Source organism: Melanostigma gelatinosum, assembly GCF_949748355.1.
Source record: "Melanostigma gelatinosum genome assembly, chromosome: 13".
Taxonomy (NCBI): Eukaryota; Metazoa; Chordata; class Actinopteri; order Perciformes; family Zoarcidae; genus Melanostigma; species Melanostigma gelatinosum.
In genome coordinates this window covers 628,599-649,241 of record NC_136646.1, presented here as the reverse complement: position 1 = coordinate 649,241, position 20,643 = coordinate 628,599, and the positions used below count along the sequence as shown (strand labels likewise).

At 41.9% G+C, this 20,643-nt stretch overlaps 1 protein-coding gene across 1 annotated transcript; it reads left to right on the top strand.

Annotated features, from left to right (window-relative positions):
• Positions 1–2,196: 2,196 nt before the first annotated feature.
• Positions 2,197–16,661, top strand: LOC306787293 (Krueppel-like factor 3; the record flags this gene model as incomplete). The annotated part of the gene is made up of 3 exons (XM_079282409.1): positions 2,197–2,284; positions 3,297–3,356; positions 16,483–16,661. The coding sequence occupies 3 exons, from the start codon at positions 2,197–2,199 to the stop codon at positions 16,659–16,661; spliced, it is 327 nt and encodes a 108-aa protein (XP_079138535.1).
• Between the last annotated feature and the right edge of the window lie 3,982 nt (positions 16,662–20,643).

The following is a 20,643-nucleotide window of genomic DNA, read 5'->3' as shown; positions in this document are numbered from 1 at the left end:
ATCCTCAAAACTGATACATCGTTGTTGCACTTCACTGCATAGAAAGGCGTGACTCAAGGTAAGTTAGTACGCCACCTGAGGTGCCTTTCAAATATACTATCCAGACTTGCCACATAGAATGGCTCTTCATTGTCCTGAACAAATAGAGCAAAGTCAACATTTAGTTCACATCTCAAGAAAGCTCAACTATCACACGATACATGGAGGCAATTACACAGAGATTCATAGTTAGGAACGCTTAGGTGACATGATGTCTCTGATACTCACCGCTGAACCACGCTCTTTTATTTTACTGTCTAGGAAGTCTCTGATGGTCCTTCCATTGTCTAGAATGTCAATGCCACAGTTCTCAGGGGACAAACCATGCACAAATGATCCCTTCGTAGTTACTGGTGCTGGGATAACTAGCAGGAAAAATAATTAATAAATATTGTTAAGATACGGCTGGATCACAATAGAAAGCAGCTTTGTCTACATTGTGCCACACGAATACAGTAGTCAAAAGCCCAAACTGTAAGCACATATGAATATTAACATCACAGATTACATTAAACATCTTACCATGGCCGATATGCTCCTCCATTTCTTGCAAGTCGGAAAATCTCAAGTTTCAGATGAGAGTTAGTGTGATCGCAGTATTTCTATGAAACATACCTGGAATTAAGTCTGACAGTAAGTACTGACACACATCTGATTTATACTCACAAGAACCTGCTTGGACGGATGCTTGTTCCGTCCCTCCTCACTTTACCCCTCCCACGGTTTCTATGCCAATAAGAAAACATTCTACCTCAAGAAAACATTTCTCTACAATAGTTAATCTCCACTCATTATACTACGACACAAAGTTCAGATGTTCAGCAATATGCCAGAGTGGAACAAAAGCTGTTTATTCTGGTTGTTAATCATTTGAGGTGTTATGGGGAGAGCAGTCAGGGAGTGTGTGGAAGTTCAACGATTTTCGTCACATATTCTGACATTCTTTATATCACATGGTGGTGAGTTGGATCAGATGGCAGGGAGAGAGGCTGCTGGACAGACCTGGTAAAACCAAAAGTGTATTCAGGGTGAACTGGGAATGTCCAGCTGAGGCCCCTGTCCATGAGGTCCTCAACTCCCAGGCCTCTTGGTCATATTGTCTTCAGAAGTTTCCTTGGCATTCCTGACTGGTGAGAGGCCTCAGGGTAGACCCAGAACACGCTGGTGAGATTATATATCTCGTCTGGCCTGGGAATGCTTCTAACCCTAACCCTTCTGATTCTGATTATTTTGGCCTTTTTTGATTGAAAACTCTTATAGGTCTAGTGAGAGGGATTTGTCGACATCTAATAATAATAATAAAAATACATTTTATTTGTATAGTGCTTTAAAAGGTACTCAAAGACGCTTTACATGGTAAAAACAGAAACAATAGAAGCAATTACAATATAAACAAAATATATCACATAACAGTAAGGAACAGCACAAAGACATACATAACTAACTTTACAGCTTAAAAGCAGATTTAAATAGGTGACTTTTAATGAAGTGACTGAGGATGTCTGAGGGGCTGGGGGAGGGAGTTCCAGAGGGAAGGGGCAGCGATGGAGAAGGCTCTGTTCCCCCAGGTCTGATGCTTGGACAGAGTAGGGGGGGATAAGGAGGTTGGCATCGGCGGATCTGAGGTTTCGGTTGGGAACGTGTCATTGCAGGAGATCTAAAGGTATGAAGGGCGAGGTTATGAAAGGCTTTGTATGTAAATAAGTAAGTAAGTAAGAACAATTTATTTGTCGGGCGACAAAAGTCACAAAACTGCTTTAAGCAAAGTTGGAGGCGGATCTGTTTCTAGCTTTCAGACAGCCTGTTTGAGCTCTGGGCATCTTCACCCACACTGGCTCACTTCCGGATCCCGCTTTCTCTGGAACGTCAGTGTGTGTGATATGTTGTTAACACTTAAGGTGCCGGAAAGGGTGCAGTTCTAAACTATTTCGAAGTCTCTGTGTGAATAGATAAAGAGAACTCTACTCCTACTCTAAGATGGCAGTTTCCACCCTAATCTGGTGGTTTAAGCAAGTTTTTCTTTCAGGGCCACTGTATCTGTTTCTATCGTGCGAACAGGCGACGGAATGCCCTGCTCGGAGTTTTTGACCTACTTACAGTGACCTCACAACTCCGCAATATAAGCTTACAAGTATAGCGCCTATTATTTAACATTGAATGAATATATTTTTTATTTACACCCGCTACAACCGGAGGAACAACCCGGACTTGGAGAAACGGCGGATCCACCACTGTGATTACCCAGGTGAGAACAACTGTTTATGCACGCTGATTCTTGTCGCTGTTGGGTGTTTTATTTTTACGCTGCGGTCAGGTGAATTATCTGGTCACTCACAAAACCGGCTTTATTTTAAGATGCCCGTGCATTTAAAAAAACCCAAAAATGACATGTGTATAGAATGACTTTCCCAGGCACGTGAGTCACACAATGTACCACAGCCATGGCCGAGCTCCTGCTGCACTGGAATTAAATCACTTAACTTAAATCACCGCCTGTCAACTAACCACCTACCGTAGTTTATAAACTACTTTGCATTTATTGGCTCACCTCAAACGTCCCGTGCCGCTCTCCGCCGTGCGCTCTCACTCATTGTTGTGGCTTCAAAGCAATCACTGGTATATGTTTGTGGAATGAACCTGTGTGTGTGTTCATTAAATGGATGTTCCCCCCCCAACACATCATTTGCATACAGTCACGCTTTAAATCTTGTGCTCAGATTGCAGTTGTACAATGTGCAGCTACTTGTAGGGCATGTAATGTCAACTAGCCTGTGGCACCGTGTATAATAGGCTTAAGCGGAGCCTCCTGCAGCATGTTTCCACATGTCTAACTTCTATTCCATCATATCCACACAAGGACGCATCCACACTTTACCCAAGAGTGTATTAGTCACACTGCTGCTGCTGCTGCTCACGGTTTAAATCTTTGCAATACATGAACTTCTATCATTTCCTTATATAAAGTCTGAATAAACCTGAAGAATTACAGTGCATAACATCAAGTGCAAAAGGTTTTGTAATCCTGAACTTAACATGTCTTGAATGAATAGTTGAATGAATTTGATTGGAAACAGTTTAAATACCAAATAAGACTGAAAGTCAGCTGCAAAAACACAAGTTTACTGTATCTCATTTCAAACAACTTCTGTTCCTCATTAGTTCACACAGCTCAGTTTATTAAATACATATGTGACACGTGAATGATTTGCATTTGGATTAAGCCTTCTGTTTGTGTTTATCACCCCGTCTGTCGTCAGGCTGCAAGAAAGTCTACACCAAGTCGTCCCATCTGAAAGCCCACCTCAGGACTCACACGGGTAAGACATTCCTCTAGTTAATGCAGCTTTTTAAAACAGGGACTCGTCAAAAAATAAATAAAAAATACTGCCCACATGACTCGTATTTCGGTATCTGCGCTGGCACCATGTTGCTAGGCAGAGTGTTGTGTTCCTGGCATGTGTGTGTAAATGTATCCTACCCCATTCCCATCCTCTGCCCAATATACTATTCCATCAAAACAGGTGGAAGTGACACACTTCTGCCACGGGATGACTCTCCGACTATGTGGTCAGCGCGAGACAAATGGAGCCATCTCTCTCTCTTAAGATACCGTTGCTTGTTCGGACATTGATGTTTAAAAGCTTTAATATGCTTCTGTGTCTTGTTCGCCACTATAAATATATACAAGATCCGTCTGTGCAGATACAAAAATATCTTAGATCGTCTTGATCCTAATCTCTCCACTTCAGTATTCACTGTGTGCACTCTGGTGTCCATTTTCCTTTTTTATTTCGTCCCCTTGTTTCTAGTCTTTCTTTCAATCTGTCTCTTTCTTTCACATTTTAGATTTGAACTATTAGTTTAAAATGAGCAAAGTCAACAAACAAGCGCTTAGGTGTTGGGGCCCCACCTCACTCCAGCTAACACAATCAAGCTTCTGTTGATATCTACGCATTCCTCACTCATCTTGACACACACACAAAACTCACTCGTACCACTTTACGATCCAGAGTTGTGTTCCCCTTATGAATCTGAACAGAACATCGTTGGTGGTGTGCGTGCCTTGCATTTCAGTTTTGGGAACATGACACGACAATTAGCTCTGGCGTCATTCATGCTGCAGGCTGATTGTGGTTATAGCAGTTATTATCGACAACAAGATGAGGACACGACACGTAAAGGGGGATGTAGCAGCAACTTCCTTATCCTCCTCTGCTTTTGTCAGTCCCGCTTCGTTATTTTTTCTCCCCCTTTTTTTCTATTGCTTTCATTCATCTAATCATCCTCTTCTCTACTTTGTGCTTTTCCTCCCACCTTCAACCCCTCCCCAGTTCTATCTTTGTCTGTTACTCATTCTACTTCTCTTATTCAGCTGCTTGAATGCACACTTACAGACACACACACCTGTCAGTAATCTATATGAGATGATTCCTAATGCGTTTGGGTCCCTGTGGGAGTTCCCACTCTAATCTCCATCAACATCCATTATCCTGATTGTTTGTGTGTGTATGTCTGTGTGTGTGTAAGTGTGTGTGTGTACATGTTTTTGCCAGTGTAAGAACTGAACCCTTCGCTCGGTTCACTTCTCTCTATTTTTCTGTCTTTTCGTTGTGTCTCCTCGTTATGTTCAGCTTCGTGTGTGTGTGTGTGTGTGTGTGTAACCACAATGTGGTTCATTTCGTAACAGGATTACAGTTGTTGTTTTAGCGAGGTTGCATTGCTTGCTGTGCTTGTTTAAAGGGTTGGTTCACACAAATGACAAAAAAACACGTGTTTTTCCTTCCCTGTAATGGTATCCAGCATGCAGATAGTTTTAATTTGTGATCTACATCACTTAGATTATTGCTTCTACCTCATTTTAATGGAGGTGAATGGAATTATGTTTATGGTGCATAGAGCTTTCAAGAACTTTTTTTACAGTTTTGTTTTGTCACACACACATTTGTCTACGATTTTTAGAAGTAGTTCCAATGGACACTGTTCATAGTGAGGTCTGTGGACCATCTAGTTATGGGGCATGTTTCTGGAAAGACACACAGTTGTTGAATTCTTATTTGCGATTTGCAGCAGATTTACTATTGGTCTCTCTATCTATATATATATATATCTATATATATATATATAGATATATATAGATATCTATATATATAGATATATATATATATCTCTATATATATATATATATAGATATATATATATATATATATATATATATATATATATATATATATATATATATATATATATATATAGATTATATATAGATATATATATATATATATAGATATATATATATATAGATCTATATATATATATATATATATATATATATCTATATAGATCTATCTATATAGATCTATATATATATATAGATATCCCACACTGTTTTTGATCATTAGAAATAAATGAATAGATAAAAGGAGGAGAAGAAGAAATAATTTAAAAGCAGACAGCACAGTTTCTATTAGAATCCATTATAATTTGCTTTTAAAGCGCTGTGGCTCTCTGTGGCAAAGGCACTCTTTAATCTTTAAAGTTCATCTTTTTCAAACATCTTTAATCAATTACATGGAGAAGCAAAGAAATGTGTTAACTTGAATAGGAGTGTTGGAGCTATTTATTTGATATTGTTTTGTTATTTCATTTATAAGTAGTATTGTTTAATTATTGTTTCATATGTTAAGATTATTTTTCTCTTTAATAGTAATTTGTTTGGTTCTATTATTTTTTGGGTAATTACTGTGGGCACCTGTTGCTATTTAAACGAGTAGAAAGATAGGACCAGCATGCACCGGGGTGGGCATATAGTTTTTACCAGCTGCACAGCAGTATTGCAGAGGACAGGAGAGACAGCACGACAGGAGTTTTGTTAATTAGTTTGTTTGCTTGTTTTATTTGCTTTATTTAATAAATACACAAAAATGGAATCCTGCTTGACATTTTACTCTCTTCTGGCTGCGTAAGGATACCGACCACGGTGCATCAGTGGCGTTTGATTATTATTTGTTTAAGTTTGATTTAGCCGACAAATGGCCACTACATAAAGTAAAAACTACGCCCTTGGACTAAAAGTAAAAACTACGCCCTTGGACTAAAGTAAAAACTTAGCTCTTGGACTCAAAGGACCGATCCCACCACAGCCACAACTGGCTGAAGCTGACAAGGCAGCTCTGATGGAGCGTGTTGCTGCTCTAAAAAGGAAACATCTAATAGAAGCTCAGGAGGAAAAGTTGGAGAAGGAAAAGTTGAAGAAAGAAAAGGAACAATTGGAACTTGAAATGGAATTGGCAGCTACAAATGCAAAGCTTCATGTCTTGGAAATAAATTCATCCCAGTGTGGCTCAAAATGTTCAGACGGCATGAACTCTTATGTTGAAAGGAACAAGTTCAAAGAAGCAAGACTATTAAATCCCCATGCCTACACCTTTGTTCCTGTTGAAATGGATGTTATTTCTGTGTCTGATCCCATAATGCAACCACAGGTTGTTAGGCCTAAACAAAGGTCAAAAACACAAATTGATGAGATGCTCGTAAAGACTGATGCTCCAGGTCAAACGACACAAACTGTGAATGAAAATCAAGCAGGGCTTGTGCAACCTCAACCCCATCAGAATGACATTGTAAATGTGATGCAAAGACAAAATGGCATCGCTGCTCTGCTGGTCCAGCAAAAAGCTGTGCTCTGTCCTGCCTGTAAGAAACATTCCTGTGTTTGATGGAGACCCTCTTCAGTACAGGTCTTTTATCAGAGCTTTTGAAAATGGAGTGGAGGAGAAGACAACTAATTGGAGTGACTGTTTGCACTTTCTCGAACAATACACCAGGGGGCAGCCAAGAGACTTGGTGTGCAGTTGTCAACATCTACCTTCAGATGAGGGATACCACAGAGCCAAAAGTCTTCTCGCAGAGCACTTTGGAAACGAATACAAAATTGCATCTACGTATATGGAAAAACTTCTCAGCTGGACGCCTGTTAAAAGTGAAGATCTTAAAGCATTGCAATCATTTTCCCTGTTTCTTCTGTTGTGGAATATTTCTATGAAAAGTCGGGATAAGAGTGTCAAAGTGTTATCAAATCAATGTCAAATGAAACAGAGTCTGGATGAACGATCAAGGTTGTAATAGTCAATTTATTTGCTTGCAAGCAAAGAGAACACTGTCCCACAGACACATCACGTCATCTGCAGGAGGTGCTCTGAATAACACAGTCAGATGCATGTCTTGCAAGCAAAGAGAGCACAGTCTCACAGACACATCGCCGTCATCTGTTAGAGGTGCTCTGACAACATAGTCAGATACATGGACCTTTATACTGCTTCCTTTGATTGGGTCACTGTGACCCAATCAAAGAGTTCAGTCACAAGAAATACAGAGTCTGAATAAGCCTGTTTTACCATCACATATCACATATACATACAGAGGGTCATGCTCTTCAGCTGATGCTGATCAGGAAGTACCGTAATCTAGACCTGTGTGTCGCCGTCTTTGAAGACAGAAACAATGCACAGGAAAACAGATAACAAGATAACAGATAACAAATAACAAGACACCTGGATGCAAAACTGATAGAATCATCTACTCAAATAGGTTTTGTGCCTGCACTTTAAAAGACTTACATTCTTCAATCCTAAAGCATAAGACCATGACATATTTTCCCATAACATTCCACTCTTTGATTACATAGTAATCACACAATATAGTAAAAATATGTTATAAGGACATTTCAATAACAGTAGTATTACCCAAAAGTATGATTTGAAAATACATCACTTGAAATATCTGAAGAAAAACAGTTCTTGTGAGATAAAAGATCCCATAAATGTAGCAGGCAATATAATTCAATTAACACAAAAGAATAAAAAGACAGAAATCTGTCTTTTAGACCTGCACATCAAAATCATCAAAGGAATCAGTGTCGCTGTCAAAGTCGTCCGCATAGTCAGTAATAGGAAACAGGTCAAGTTGTTGGTCGTTAGTTGCCACATGACAATACATAGTCAGCTGTTTGGTGAATAGCTGAGAGATCATGTTTCATGTTTTTTTTGTTTTTTTCTGCGGTGCGTCTGGTACAGTTATGCGTCGTTGAGTTGTCATTGTCTGAGTCAAAAGTCGTGTTGTTGCGCTGGTCGTGGTTGCTCTTCATCTTTGTTGTGCGTTCTCCTTTTCTTGTGTTTGTTGGCATAAACACGTGTCGAGAGCGGCTCTTCATCTTTGTTACTGTACATTACCAGGATCCTCTATATTGCTGAAGTCAGTGAATTGAGTCTGACTTGCTGCCAGTCAGACATGTCCTTCACACCAGTCCTGGGCTTGTACCATGTGGAAACATGTGGAAACATGTGGAATCCTCCCCCTTTACAAACTCAGATTGTGTGGGACACAGAGAAACAGACAGCAGCAGTACTTTTTTGTCCAACAGACTCTTATTATACCATTATATCATTTCCACTTCTCTAAATCATCTAAATTCTTCAATCTCATTCGAATACATATGTGAGTGTGAGTGGTGTTTGTCTAGTATCTAATGCGTGTATTAAATGTACAAGTTTGTCATCTAAAGAATCTAAAGTTAACTCACCCTCTGTGTTGTATTTGTGTGCGGGTCGTTGGTCCAGCTCTGGTCTCACTCCGGTCCCTGCTGCACCCCCCCTGATGGCTGATTGTCGAGCCCTCCCACCACTCCTTGTTCATGGAGCGTGAGCATCTGTTCCTCAATGTTCAAGCTGCCACATGTATGGCACACAAAGTCTTCAGTTGGTGTGTGTCAAAGTCTCAAAGCCTCTTTCAGCTTCCTCTCATGCCCTGATACATTATCAGCTGGGCATGCTTGCATCTGTGCTGACGAAACTTCTCTGTTGTCCGTTGTTGAACTGATCCTCATGTTCAGCATGCTGCATGTCACACAACTCTCTTGTGTGATGTTCTCCAGGCTTATGGATGGCGGAAAGCCTTCTGTAGATTTTGACGAGTCTCGTTCGTCTTCTTCATCCTCGACGTGTTGAGTGGTGGGTGTCGTTCAAGTTGTTTGTGGCTGGGGAGCATACAGCAGGAAGCGGAATCCCCAGACCAGGACCAAGGACTAAAAATGAACAAAACAAACAAAACAAAACAGCTGCCGAAAGTTCAGCAGTAAATGTTAGACAACGTCTCATGTAGAGATACAATTCTTAGATCTCTGTGTTTCTGTGTGTGCGTGCCTCTGTGTGTGTGCGTGTGTGTGTGTGTGTGTCCCCTCTTTCAGCTGCTGCGAGCGAGCATGGTGTCTGTGTGTGTCTCCCCTGCATTCCTCTTGGACATCAACTTATTTGTATCTGCTTCACCTTTTTATCTGCTCCAAGCACGTTTTGAGTTAATCAAATTTTAATCGTAGGCTAAAACTGCCTCTTTCAGGGAATCCCAATTTTGATCATTCTTTCAATTATTTGGCAGTGTGATTGTCCTTGTCCCACATTTATTTATTATCGGAGGTAAGACCTTGGCATCGGGCTGCTCAGACTCATTCTATGACTTTTATCATTCCCAAATGTTTCACTTTTATTTCTAAGTCTTTGACTCGGTCTTTCTTCGTACATTTAATCTGTTTCAATTTACCTTCTAAATCCCCTCTTAACATTTTGAGCTTCGCGGCGCTCAATCAGCCGTTTTCAGGAAAACCAAACTCCTTTGACCAGTACGTGAGGCATTCTAAACACCAGTTTCCATATTTCTGTCGCATCATATCAATTATTGGGCCCGAGGGCGCTGCGCTTTTACTACTTTTTCCACCCATCTTTCAGGCGTGGATACGTTAACGTTACCTTTACAGTACAGTCGTCACCATACAGCGTATGTTTATTCTCTCGAAGGAAAACTTTTTGCAAAAAACCTCGTTTGAAACTCACGTTATGTTGTGGAAAATCACGATTCTTATTTCAAACCTATTTGAAACTCACGTTATGTTGTGGAAAACCACGATTCTTATTTCAAATGTTATTTGAAGTTCACGTTAGTTATTTATCACGATCTTATTCTATCAGTATAGAATTCACGTATTGGCGCACGAATCTTATTCTATCAATTGCTTTAGTAGAATTCACGTATTTAGCGCATAACAACGGTCTTACAACAAACCTATATCTGTAGTCAAGCGATCTGTGTCTACGATCACCGTATAACACAATCCTGTCTTCTACGTAAAAGCGTGCAAATAGTGAGATGCCAGAAAATGAAAACAGGAGTTTACATGAACCACATTCGTAAAACGAAACCACGAACGTCAAAAACAATTGTTACCCAAATAATAAAAAATAAAAAAAATGACTACTTGACCATTCATCTGTGTCTGTTAAATCATATGACCTTAGTATAATTTTACCATTACTTTTACAATTGGAATTTTAACTTTCTTACCCGTTTGTAGAAATTAATTCTTTTTCGTTGGATTCGCGTGCCGTCAATCAGAAACTCCCTCAGGTCTGCCGGTTCTCTCTCTCTCGGCCAATGAGGTATAAGACAGGAAACTACAGTTGTGGATTCCTGGGAGAGGCCTCTCCTCCGGTCAGTCCCTCTGGAGCTCTGACAGACAGACAGCGAATCCTGCCGACAACGCCAAATTGTTGTGGAATATTTCTATGAAAAGTCGGGATAAGAGTGTCAAAGTGTTATCAAATCAATGTCAAATGAAACAGAGTCTGGATGAACGATCAAGGTTGTAATAGTCAATTTATTTGCTTGCAAGCAAAGAGAACACTGTCCCACAGACACATCACGTCATCTGCAGGAGGTGCTCTGAATAACACAGTCAGATGCATGTCTTGCAAGCAAAGAGAGCACAGTCTCACAGACACATCGCCGTCATCTGTTAGAGGTGCTCTGACAACATAGTCAGATACATGGACCTTTATACTGCTTCCTTTGATTGGGTCACTGTGACCCAATCAAAGAGTTCAGTCACAAGAAATACAGAGTCTGAATAAGCCTGTTTTACCATCACATATCACATATACATACAGAGGGTCATGCTCTTCAGCTGATGCTGATCAGGAAGTACCGTAATCTAGACCTGTGTGTCGCCGTCTTTGAAGACAGAAACAATGCACAGGAAAACAGATAACAAGATAACAGATAACAAATAACAAGACACCTGGATGCAAAACTGATAGAATCATCTACTCAAATAGGTTTTGTGCCTGCACTTTAAAAGACTTACATTCTTCAATCCTAAAGCATAAGACCATGACATATTTTCCCATAACACTTCGAGGATGCTCAAATCTAACGGAGCAAATGATGCATATGAAGGAACTGGACCTACCATCTAATATGAGGAGCATCATCTTGAAACTTCCTTATAAGTTAAGGGGACGGTGGAGAAATGTTGCTTGTGATCTGCAAGAGCGAAGTGGCCGGAGAGCACTGTTTAAGGATCTTGTTGCTTTCATTGAAAAACAAGTTAGAATTGCCACAGATCCACTTTTTGGCAACATTCAGGACTCACAACCCACCAACTTGAAGGTCCCCAACGTTAGTTACTTGAAGCAAAGGAAAAAAGGAAGCAGCTTTGCCACCAACGTTACCGCAGTGAAAGAAGGAGTCATCACTCAGTACACAGGAAACAAGAACAAGTCTTCCTCTCTTCACAACTGTCTGTTTTGTAAACAAAGTTGTCACTCATTGGATAAATGCTCACAGTTTAAAGTGAAAGGACATCGTGATAAAATTAACTTTATCAAAGAACAGGGTATTTGTTTTGGTTGCCTGAAAGTAGGCCACACAAGCAAAGACTGCAGGAGTCGCTTGGATTGCAATGTGTGTCACCAAAAGCACCCAGGAGTCCTTCACATAGAGTGGCAAGACAAAAGAACAACCTTTCAACAAGCCCAACAGTCTGTGAGCCCTCCAAGTGTCTCAACCACCATGTCTCAAACCTGCGGCCATATCGGGGCTGGTTATGAAGATAATTCCATCTTTTCTATTGTCGCAGTCAAAGTCAAGAGCCAGAGAGGTAACAAAACGGTGCAGACATATGCCTTCTTGGATCCAGGGAGTTCCGGCACATTCTGTACAGAGGACTTGGCAAGAAAACTGAACTTGAAGGGTAAAAGGACTAGTGTTCTGCTGAGAACAATGAATCAAAAGAAGATCATAAATGCACATATTCTGTCAGGCCTTGAAGTGTCTGGTATGAGCACAAACGATTTCATTGAGTTACCTGATGTTTTAACTCAAAGGAGCATTCCTGTTTCTGCACTCAACGTCCCACGAGAGGAGGATCTTGATCAATGGTCGTACCTCAAGGATGTTAAGCTCCACGACATTGACGCAGGTGTTGAGCTACTAATTGGAACTGATGCTCCAAAAGTGATGGCGCCTTGGGAGCTGATAAACAGCCAGGATGAAGGACCTTATGCGGTCAGAACCAGAGTTGGTTGGGTCATTAATGGTCCACTTCGCGGCAGTAGGAGTAAGAGTGGCTGCCCTGCTGTAACAGCCAACCGAATCTCTGTGGAACATCTGCAAGGAATGCTGGTTAAACGGTATAACCATGACTTTAATGAGAGATCATCAGAGGAGCAGATTGAAATGTCCAGAGAAGACATCAAGTTCATGAATGTTATGAGCAACACAACAGTCCTTAAGTATATCTCTAGTGAAACCAGACGATTCCACACTTGTGTGGCAAACAGAACTTCTTTCATCAGAGAAGCAGCAGATGTAGATCAGTGGAGATATGTGGGTTCCAAGGATAATCCAGCAGATGAAGCATCAAGAGGAATGAGAGCTGAGGATTTCCTGAAAGGCAGGAGATGGATAAATGGACCTGAGTTTCTCTATCAGTCAAAGAAGGAGTGGCCTAAACTTGATGGGAATCTTGATGTGATTTCTGCAGATGACCCAGAGGTCAAAAGGGACTTAATGGTAAATGCTATCATCAAGGATTTGGAAAATGCCACCAACCACCTGATCTACTATTTTTCATCTTGGACTAGAGTAAAAACATCTGTGGCTTGGTTTCTGAAGGTCAAGGAACATCTCTTGTTATTGGGACAGAAGAGAAAGGAGTTTTGTGCTTCTGCAGGCCTCAGAAAGGACGATCTGAAGAATCAGGAGCATGAAGTGGAAAGAAAAGTTCAAAGCTTTAAAGCCACACTCAAAGGACAAAGAATAACACCTGAAGATCTTGCTAAGGCAGAGCAGTCAATCATTCAATATGTACAACGACACAAGTTCAAAGCTGAAATTGCCTCACTGAAAGGATGCTTTAAAAACATCCACAAAGAAAGTCCGCTGTACAAACTAGACCCAGTAATGGATGATGAAATCCTCAGAGTTGGTGGTCGGCTGAGTAAAGCAGCACTGCCAGCAGAATCCAAGCATCCAGTTATTTTGTCCAAAGACCTACATGTATCCACGCTGATTTTGCGCCATATCCATCATCAGCTGGGACATGCTGGAAGAAATCACATGCTGTCAAGGTCACGGCAAAAGTACTGGATCATCAATGCAAACTCCGCTGCCAGGAAAGTCATATCTGACTGTGTTGTTTGTAGACGCAACAGAGGAAAGCTTGGTGAACAGAAGATGGCAGACTTGCCGGAGGAGAGAGTGTTGCCTGATAAAGCTCCTTTTACAAATGTTGGAGTTGACTATTTTGGGCCCATCAATGTTAAAAGAGGAAGAAGTCTTCTGAAGTGGAATGGAGTGCTTTTCACCTGTCTAACCAGTTGTGCTGTGCATTTGGAAGTGGCATATACACTAGACACAGACTCCTGTATAAATGCAGTACGAAGGTTCATCTGTAGACGAGGTGCAGTCTCCACTATCAGGTCGGATAATGGCACAAACTTTGTTGGAGCCAACCGGGAGCTGAAGGAAAGTCTGGCTGTTCTGAATCATGACAAAATTCAAAGGGCTTTGGTCCAGGATGGCATAAAATGGAACTTTAACACCCCAGCAGCTTCCCATCAAGGCAGCATCTGGGAGCGCCTGATTCGTTCAGTGAAAGGTGTTCTCACCTCAGTTCTGCAACAGCAAAGTCTGGACGATGAAGGGCTCCAGACTATTTTTTGTGAGGTTGAAGCAATTCTAAATGACAGACCCATCACAAAAGTCTCAGATGACCCAGATGACCTTGAAGCGCTCACACCAAACCACATTCTAATGTTAAAGGGAAAACCAATCATGCCACCAGGACTATTCATTCAAAGTGATCTATACATCAAGAAAAGGTGGAAGCAAGTACAGTACATGGCTGAACTCTTCTGGAAGAGATGGATCTCTGAGTACCTGCCTATGATGCAAGAGAGACAAAAGTGGACAAGGCCAAGAAGAAGCCTTGACAGAAGGATAAAAGGGGGCGATTTAGCTCAGCAAGAATCAAGTTCCTTACCAACCGGCCATATTTAATTAACATCCATTGTTACCAGACCGCTAAATACATAGAGCTAATAGAGATATGCTTCCTGTTACAGTTTTTCTCGATTGCTAAGACACATGTCTTGAAACGGTCACCCATTCTCTCAAAACTGTAAACACAAAACCTCATCTTTAAGCACTATTTACAAAACCTCTGAATCCTCTTGCAAAATGAAACTTTCGCCTAAAAACAGTTTTACCTGTGCTCAAAATCAGTATGGATGACATGTGCATTACAGTGCAGAATGTGTTTTGAGACTGAGAATGTGTTTAGAGTTTTGCTGAAAAGTCTAAGTGAGATCTGCAAATTGTGTTTTACCATGTGACATAGTTTAAGGCAGGGATTCCCAAAGTGGGGGGGCAGCTCGCGCACCCCCAGGGGTGCGCGAGCTGCCTCTAGGGGGTGCGCGAGAGGAAAAATGTAATGGCGGTGCAGTCTTGTCTCCTAAAAATTACGTTCCCCCAAAACTAAAATGCATTCTCAATTACGTTTTACCACGAACGTATTTTCTCCCTGATTACGTTTGTGTTTGACGTACAAATACGCTTCTCATCAACATATCTTTGCTGTACTCTAGTCTTTATTATTTTTCTGTGATCTGCCTCGCCTCTACCCCGCCACCCACGAGTTGTTGACCCGCGGCCTGTTCCGAGGGCTGACAGACCTGACGATCGGGTGCCTCACGGCGGGGGCGGCTGGAGACCTCGCGTCCCGGCGCCAACGAGTGAGCGCCGCCACTCGGAACCATAAAAGCAAGTCCCGGATTTCACCCGGGGGACATTCTGGAGGTATTGTGGCCGGGTGATGTGCCTCGTTGCTGCGGAGGTATGAGCCGAGAGTGGCGGGGTGTTATGGAGGTATATATTACAACTCGGTGTTGTTCCCGTGCGTGTATGAGCGCATTTCTGCCGGAGACAGGCGGCGTGTTGTGGTCGTATTCTGACCGCGTAATAGGGAGAAGGAGAGGCGGTGGTGGAGAGGGAAAAATGTTAAAGAGATGGTGGAATGTATGATTGGAGAGAGAGAAGCGAAAAAGTTGGACGTGATCCCGGTGTCCAACAACACTGTCGCGCGCATCGATGCTTTGTCCGAAGACATCCTGGCTACATTGGTCGGTCGCGTGAAGAAGAGTGAGTTTTACTCTCTGCAAGTAGACGAGCCTACAGATGTGGCCAATCTGGCCAATCGTCCGTTACCTTCGTAACGTTACGTCCGTTACCTTTTCGAAGATACGGTCCAGGAAGAGTTTTTGTGTTTTTTTATCTTGTAAACAAACGCCACGCGCGAGCAAACTGTTCTCTCATTCGTCCGATTTTTATGCGGCTCTGTTGCTTTTTTTTTTTAAGGTGTGTGTGTGTGGGGGGGGGGGGGGGTTGGGGGTGCGTGAACCCGGTCGGGATGTAGAAGGGGGTGCGTGGCCTAAAAAGTTTGGGAACCGCTGGTTTAAGGTATTGACAACAGACTGCACAATTAGCTAAATGAGTTCAGGCAATTGAGAACTTTGTTCAGCCAATGGGTTTTAGTGTTTTAGCAATTGAGAAATACTGTAAGCTGGGTTTGGGGGTTTGAGTCATGGGCTGAAGGGGAAAGGTCACACAAGTTGTTGTTTTTCACAAAGTGCCAGGTGCTGCAGCTGTACATTAATGGAATGACAGAGTTACAGAGAAGCCGACTACCTCCACCAAAGAAAAATACACCGAGGCAAAGGCCCGACAATGCGGATGAGTCAGCCGTGGGAAACTTGTGCAGCGTTAGTGCTTGATGAATGTCTGACAGTAGTCTGACTGTATATGTTGTCAGACAACTGGACTTTTCTGTAAAGCCTGTTTTCCCAGTTCCTCCACCCAACTGCATGAATCATGTGTCTCAGGGAACGTCTGTTTTAATAATGATCACTTCTTATAACCATCGACACATCTCTGCTCTTTTATAGAGCGCCGGAGATCATGTGATCGGACAAGAAATGCTCAGCTCGTGCTGCTGCATGCTCAGTTATTCAGAGAGCAGCTGCACTAAATCACACTGACTCTTTCCTCCCGTTCCTGCAGGTGAGAAGCCGTACAGGTGCACGTGGGACGGCTGCGACTGGCGCTTCGCACGTTCGGATGAGCTGACGCGCCATTTCCGGAAGCACACAGGCGCCAAACCCTTCCAGTGCGCCGTCTGCTCGCGCTCCATCTCCCGATCCGACCACCTCGCCCTGCACATGAAGAGACACCAGAACTAGCGGCGTCTGCACGCGCACACACACTACAAATACGCAAGCACTATCTTGACACACACACAAAGCACTCACTCCATCTCCCACAGCAGCGATGTTACAAGCTGCCCGACGACACCACAGCTGCTCCTGGTGCTGCTATCCTGTGCTGAAACGGTACGATAGCCTAACAAGCGTGTTGCTCTTAACTCCAAAGTGGGACAAATCGGAGGTTGTAAAGTAGAAAGATAATGGGCAGGCAGATGAAGTCCTGTGTCCCCTAACCTCCAGATATACTTGCTATATATTTCTTTGGACAATTACAAAGAAGAAAAAAATAACAAAAAGGAAATGGGAGCTTCAAAATGTGTCTCCAGTGCAATTGGACTTTGTGTGACTGGAATGAAAGCACTCAACACTTGTACATCTTTTGTCTCGTCCCTCTAACATAAAACTTTTTTTTTATAAAAGAGAAGCTTTTGTTTGCAAACTAGTCAAGCCAAATCTTTGTTTAGTCTTTGGTTTGATAGTTTGTTCATATAACTGGAATGTCCAGTTTTTATTTTATTTTAATTTTTTTAACCAAATCCTTTGGTTTGCACTAGAATTGGTCATGTAAGTCTGAGCCTTTTTGGCCCATGTGTCTCATTCACTACTGAAACGATCATTATCAGTACTGGACTGAATGTCTGTGCACGTCAGACAAATCATTGCTGTTCAGATATAAAAAATTGAAGGCATTTATACTCTGGAGAGAGGGAAGATAGTGCAGGAAAAAAATGAGGGAGGGGTGGAGATGAAGAGATTTTAGTTTTTAGCGAGAGGAGATCTGAGGACGACTGAGAAAACAGAGGATTGCTAAAGAGCAGCAATTAGGTGATGAATTATTCATGTTGTCTTTCGATGGATCTCCACCGAGAGAAGTGTAAGCAGAACCTGTAGACACATCCGAGAATTCATTCAGTTTAAACAGAATTAACCGTATTTGATGCACATGCTTGCGTTTTAAGCGTCTTCAAAATCCAATTACTGTAAAAATCTATCTCATCCATTTTTGATTCATTTTTTTTCTGTGTTAAAAGATGTTTTAACCAAAGTACCATCTTCATCACCAACACACTATTAAGTGCCTCCTTCTCTGATTCATGTGGTTTTGTTCAGTGGTAGCAGAGCTGTGATCAACGTAGTCCTTTAAAACACACACGTGGTGCTGTGTTTATTTCTTAATCGATTGAAATCTCTCGGAAAAAGTGAATTTCTTTTAAATTACAAGGTTTACCCATCATTCATTGTGATTCAACAGGCCAGACCACTTCACAGACATCTTGAGATCATGTGGAACTTTTTAGAATTCAGATGTTTTTCACTCTCTGACTCTGTACACAACTAACTTCAAATTCGGCTCTATCAGTCAGTCGAACATGGACGTATGTTTTATTAAAGGATACGTTCACATTTTTTTCACAGTCTTTCTTAAAACAACATGCCCATGTGAGCATACCAAGAGTTATTTGTTCCTGCAAGTGTTCCTCAAGCGATCCTTGTTGAATTTCAAGGCTTATGTGTGGCAGCAACCACAATATGTGGTACATTTAGTTTTTTGTCCATGAGGTTTGTGTTAAAGCACAGAGTAATCCATGCTGTGCAAATAGAGAGTGTGGGGTTAGTGGTGCATTAAACAAGCCTCGCCAGGGCCTAAATGAAACGAATGAGACATAACCACAATTTAATCTCTTAAAATCCAAAACATGGTTTCTGTGGAAGCGCTGATCCTCCCTGTTTGGGATTTTCTGCGGAGATCCAACAGGCTTAAAAGTTCAGTTTCACCAAAGGAAGATGTGAAGGAGAGGCGAAATGTTCTTGTCCGAGACCTGCAAGTAACCTGCGGGACCCTTGCTGATCAACAAACAATAGTCCTTTGATGTCCCAGCAAGAGACAATGGACAAGAAAATAAATTTGACCACCACTCAGGGACCAGAGGGGAATCCCACTGCATTGAAATGGCCGTACAAACACGTGTACGCACACACACACACTCAAAAAAACGACGCTTTCAACGAACTTAATAAAATCATGGAAAGGATTTCCACATGATTAAAATGCTTGCTGCTCAGCATTTAACTTATATTATTTTATTGCGTGTCAGGTAAAGTACCTGTCAGAAGATGAAATACCATTCAGTTAGGTTTGAGTAACAGATCCACAAGTTTAAAGGCTTGTCGGATCATAAACACTGCACAGCAGTTTGTAATACACAGAGAAAGGATTTAATCCTCCATCAAAGCCATGTAGACCATTCACAGTAAAAACAGATCAAAATTCCTTTCAAGGATTTTCATTCAAAATGTATAAAACCTGATTTTGTGGACTCTTGTGAATGCTTGAATGCCCCTGCAGAGCATTTGTGCGGGGGGAAGTATATTTGAACAGACTTTGATATCGGTGGATTGACCAGACGGTTCAGTATCTTGGGTCGCAGTTAGCCTGCTGACAAAATGGGGGAATATTTGATCAATTTGGTTTCTCAAAAGCCAATATTAAACAACAAATACTGTAACGACTGCCTCGACAACCAAATAAAGGAAAATATATGGCTTGAGAGAGACCATACGTTATATGTCGGTCGCAGAACAGGGCTAGCCACAACAGCTAGCATTAGCATCAAATTTGGGGTGCGATTATTTGATGTTTTGTGTGGTTAATGTTAGCCCCTTAGACATGCTGTCTGGATAGGTTTGTTTAATTGTTTGTGGACACGGGGACTATGAAGGAGGAAACTCATAGGATGTAGTCATGAAACCTGCAAATGTTTACAGCTAACAGTTAGTTAGCTTAGCCCAAAGAAACAGCCAGCCTGGCTCTGTATGAAGGTGATTAACCGTTCTACTTTCTACCAGTAAATGGAATAAAGCAATGCAGATTATTCGCACTGGAGCCGATGCGCATAGTTGTCATGCGTGAACTGTGCAGATTTGACTAAATTCCCGCACTGCATTTTGGGATTGCACTGGTGAAAAATGGCCTTAACTTCCTTGTTGGGGACCTTTGATCTCAGAAGAGCTACTGCATCAATACATTCTCATTGAAACGCCTGAGTGATATCTTTGGTGTAAATGTATGAAAGGATGGTCTCACCTGTTACTATTGAGGAAATACATTCTCTAGGAGTCTCCAGGAGAAGATTTGATGTGAAGTAGGATGTTTTTCTCTATCTGACTATTGTCTGTTGCACTCATGTCCATTCTGATGTGCTCTGTAATACAATACTATCCCTTAACAGCATTGAACACGGAAAATCTGACTTTCTGTAAGCTCAACACCTCCATCCATCAATCAATCCCTCTTTTGCTCATCCCTTGTTACCGGCTAATTCATAAAACCACCCTTCCCTGCTAATTGTCTACCGGTTATAGGACCACAAGAGACACCGGGGAGCAAGACAGAGAGGGAGGGAGAGAGAGAGAGAGGTAGCGGTGTCATGGTATAATTATGTTAAGCCAAGTCACACATGAACTTGATAGAGCTTATTCTTAGCACAGGGAATGTAGGGGAAGTGACAGGAAGGAAGAGGAGGACTCCAGGTTATTTCAGTTCAAAGAGCATTTAACAACAACACTGATATAGTGGACTTTGTAAGGAAGACTGTAAAGTACAACCTGATCAGTCTCTGGCCTCTCATCCAGAGGCCTGCAGGTTCAGTCCATGTCACTGAGACTTCTGTTCTGTAGATGTGGGCACTGGCTTTTATTAGCCAGCAGTATGGCTCGAGGGATGGCAGTTTGATTCAGACTGAAATAACAAACAACTGTTGGATGGATGTCTTGAGATGTGTTCCAGGGAGTGTGTGTGTGTGTGTGTATGTAGGTATAATGTTTCCAGTGCTCCTCTCTTGGAACAGACCACCCACTCAGAAGACCAATAGAAGGACTACGGGGAGCCCGGATAGACACACACACACACACACACACACACACACACACACACACACACACACACACACAAACGCAC